Raw genomic sequence first — 2,761 nt, forward strand, 5'->3', positions numbered from 1 at the left:
ATGTTGTTTTGACCATAATTGAGAGACCATGACCTGCGGGATGCAATTACATTAGAATGAAATTGCACCTACTTTTCCCACCCACAAAAATTGTTTGTCAAATCATGTATCATATGGCAATACAGCATTGTAAATGGCCTAATTAGGCCACAAATTAATTTTAGAACTTACATGATTTTTCACGTATGTCTTTTAAAATTTTTTTTTTTTGTCCGCGTGGTAACTGGTAAGATGGCCTCCAAACTTTGTTGAAGTCTCTACATAGTTTGTTTTTTGATAATTTGATAGTTACAATATGTAAACAAAAAATTTGAATATTGAATGTTTTCGTTAGAAACAATAAAATATATCAATTGAATATTACAAAACTCTTCGCAAGCCTCTGCAAAATTAAATAAGTGATTTGATAGGAGATAATTGCCATACCTATAAAACAATCAACAACATAATAATATAGCTCATGGCAGGAGGTATTGACCTTTAATCAGAGATTATTGATTTATGAATTACAAACGACTAATGTGATGAGTGATTATTGATAAGTAAAAAAGTAATGTTAATGTTCGAGTCAAATAAAAACTAATAAAAATTTGTTACAGTATCAATTTATAAAAATATTATAAAAACTTATCACTCCATTAAATTTCACTAAAATCAGTTAAAGAAAACTACATAAATTGAACCACATGATAACCAATATCACAGAATATAATATAAGGGGAAAATTTGTTTGGGTTATGTTAATGGATACCTTAAGGTGCCCCGTTAACAACAACTTGTTCAACTTTTTTCTAACAATTTTTTATTTTTTTTGCAGTTTTATAAATTATGGGGTCAGCTTCATAGAGGAAAAAAAAATATATTAAAATAAACTATAGACTACTTTTAAGTCATTTTCTTTCATTTATCTAATTTTTTTACAAGTGAGACTCACGTTAGGAAACCTTAACAACACACACGGCAGTTGTTAACATTTTTCAAATTGTTTTGCACACAGTGTTTTTTAATAACCAACACTGTTTAAAACAAACACCACCACAAAGCATAATTGATTTCCATGTTTTAAGAATATTTAGGAGTTATAAATATGTATGAAATGATGTGCCCTTAAATAGTAAATTTATGATTAACACATCCAGCTATTTGATCATGCTGTGACTGAGCGGTGAATTATGATGCACATGCACCAACGGCTACATAAAATTCAATAATGGAAACAGTGGCAAAGAAAGAACAATGGAATAGCTCGTACAGAACTCGTACTAGTTTTGCCTCCACAACTCAGCCAACTTCGCCAATGCAACATGAGAGGAGCCACCCTCTTTCACAGCAGCCACAGCTTCATCTCTCAAACTCGATACTCTTTCTCTCACCTCTGTTCCCACTTCTGAGTCCATTAACTCCCTCACTCGCTTCTCCAATTCAGTTGCACTCACAAACCCATCTTCCGAATCGTTTAACCCCAACGCTAACTTCGTTTCCCCCACCAAAACCACCCTATTCAACCTCTGCTCTGCGTACAAAGGCCAACCAACCATTGGCACTCCACACCACACTGCTTCAAGCACTGAGTTCCACCCACAGTGAGTAACAAACCCACCCACTGAGTCATGACTCAGTACCGCCACCTGTGGAGCCCATTGTTTCCCTACGAACCCTTTGCCTTTGGTCCTTTCCAAGAAACCCTTTGGCAATAATTCATCCAAGTTTGGATCTTTATCCTTATCTGGCGGTGGATTTCTCACAATCCACAAAAATCTTTGACCGCTGTTTTCTAAACCCACCGCTATTTCTTTCAACTGTTTCTCCGAAAAAGATCCCATGCTTCCGAAACATAGAAACACAACGCTTCGGCTCGGTTGTGAGTTTAGCCAATACAAACACTCGTGCTCTTCTCCATCTTGATGGGTGTTTGATATCAAAGGCCCAATACAGAAAATTGGCGGAGTTGGTCCATCTGGGACACATAGTCCACCAGAGATTGCCTTGATAGCTTTTGTTTCGAGCAAGTCAAACGTGTTTACGAGAAGTCCATTTGATTTGGCCATGTGGATAGCCGTGTTAAGAAAATACTGGTACACTTTAGAATTAGTGCGATCGAACAAATTTTTCGGCATATCCGAAACCCGAATCGGAGGTAAGCCAGGAATATCATCAAGAAGCATATTACCATGGAGATCTTTCAAACTGTTGTCCACTTTTTTATGCAAAGCGAGGCAGTATAGAAACGAAGCTAGGGAACTTGGGCTAGAGGTGAAGAAATAATAAGTAGGGATTTCAAGGTTTGAGGCCACTTCGAAAGCAGAATCACAGAAGAAATCAATGATAAAGGCTCTGAGTTTGGAGATTTGGGAAATAGTTTTCAGGGTTTGGTGGAGATTTGGGTTGTTGAGGTGTGGGATTAAGAAGCCGAGTTCTACACGGGAGGCAGTACTGGGTGGGACTTCAGAGATGGGTGGGAGGCTGTGAAAAGTGATAGATGGGGTGGTGGAATTGACGGTGGTGATGTATTGGGTGGTAGAGCTTGCTACATAATTGGGTGCGGTGGAGTTGGTATTTGTGTTTGGTTCGCTTAAGATGAGGATTGTGATAGAGAAAGAAGGGTGATGTTTGAGGATGAGCTTGCCAAGCTCTACCATGGAGTTTAGATGGCCTCTGCCTGAAGAAGGGTATACAACTATGGCATCCACCATTTTCACACAGAGGAGAAGAATGTGCTTAGTGGGGTTTCCTACTTGGGATTCTTTTGTTGTTGTTGTTA

The 2,761-nt window shown here is 38.0% G+C and overlaps 1 protein-coding gene across 1 annotated transcript; it reads right to left on the reverse strand.

Annotated features, from left to right (window-relative positions):
* Positions 1-1,088: 1,088 nt before the first annotated feature.
* LOC142619168 (anthocyanidin 5,3-O-glucosyltransferase-like) lies at positions 1,089-2,761 on the reverse strand. The gene has a single exon (XM_075792246.1). It carries the CDS (start codon positions 2,691-2,693, stop codon positions 1,263-1,265), a length of 1,431 nt encoding a protein of 476 aa, XP_075648361.1. The 5' UTR covers positions 2,694-2,761; the 3' UTR covers positions 1,089-1,262.

The sequence above is a fragment of the Castanea sativa genome, chromosome 12 (genome assembly GCF_040712315.1).
Source record: "Castanea sativa cultivar Marrone di Chiusa Pesio chromosome 12, ASM4071231v1".
In the NCBI taxonomy this organism is placed as follows: Eukaryota; Viridiplantae; Streptophyta; class Magnoliopsida; order Fagales; family Fagaceae; genus Castanea; species Castanea sativa.

What these genes read in the sequence shown, in the direction of transcription:
- LOC142619168 (XM_075792246.1), bottom strand. Translation starts at nt 2,693, where the DNA reads ATGGTGGATGCCATAGTTGTATACCCTTCTTCAGGCAGAGGCCATCTA.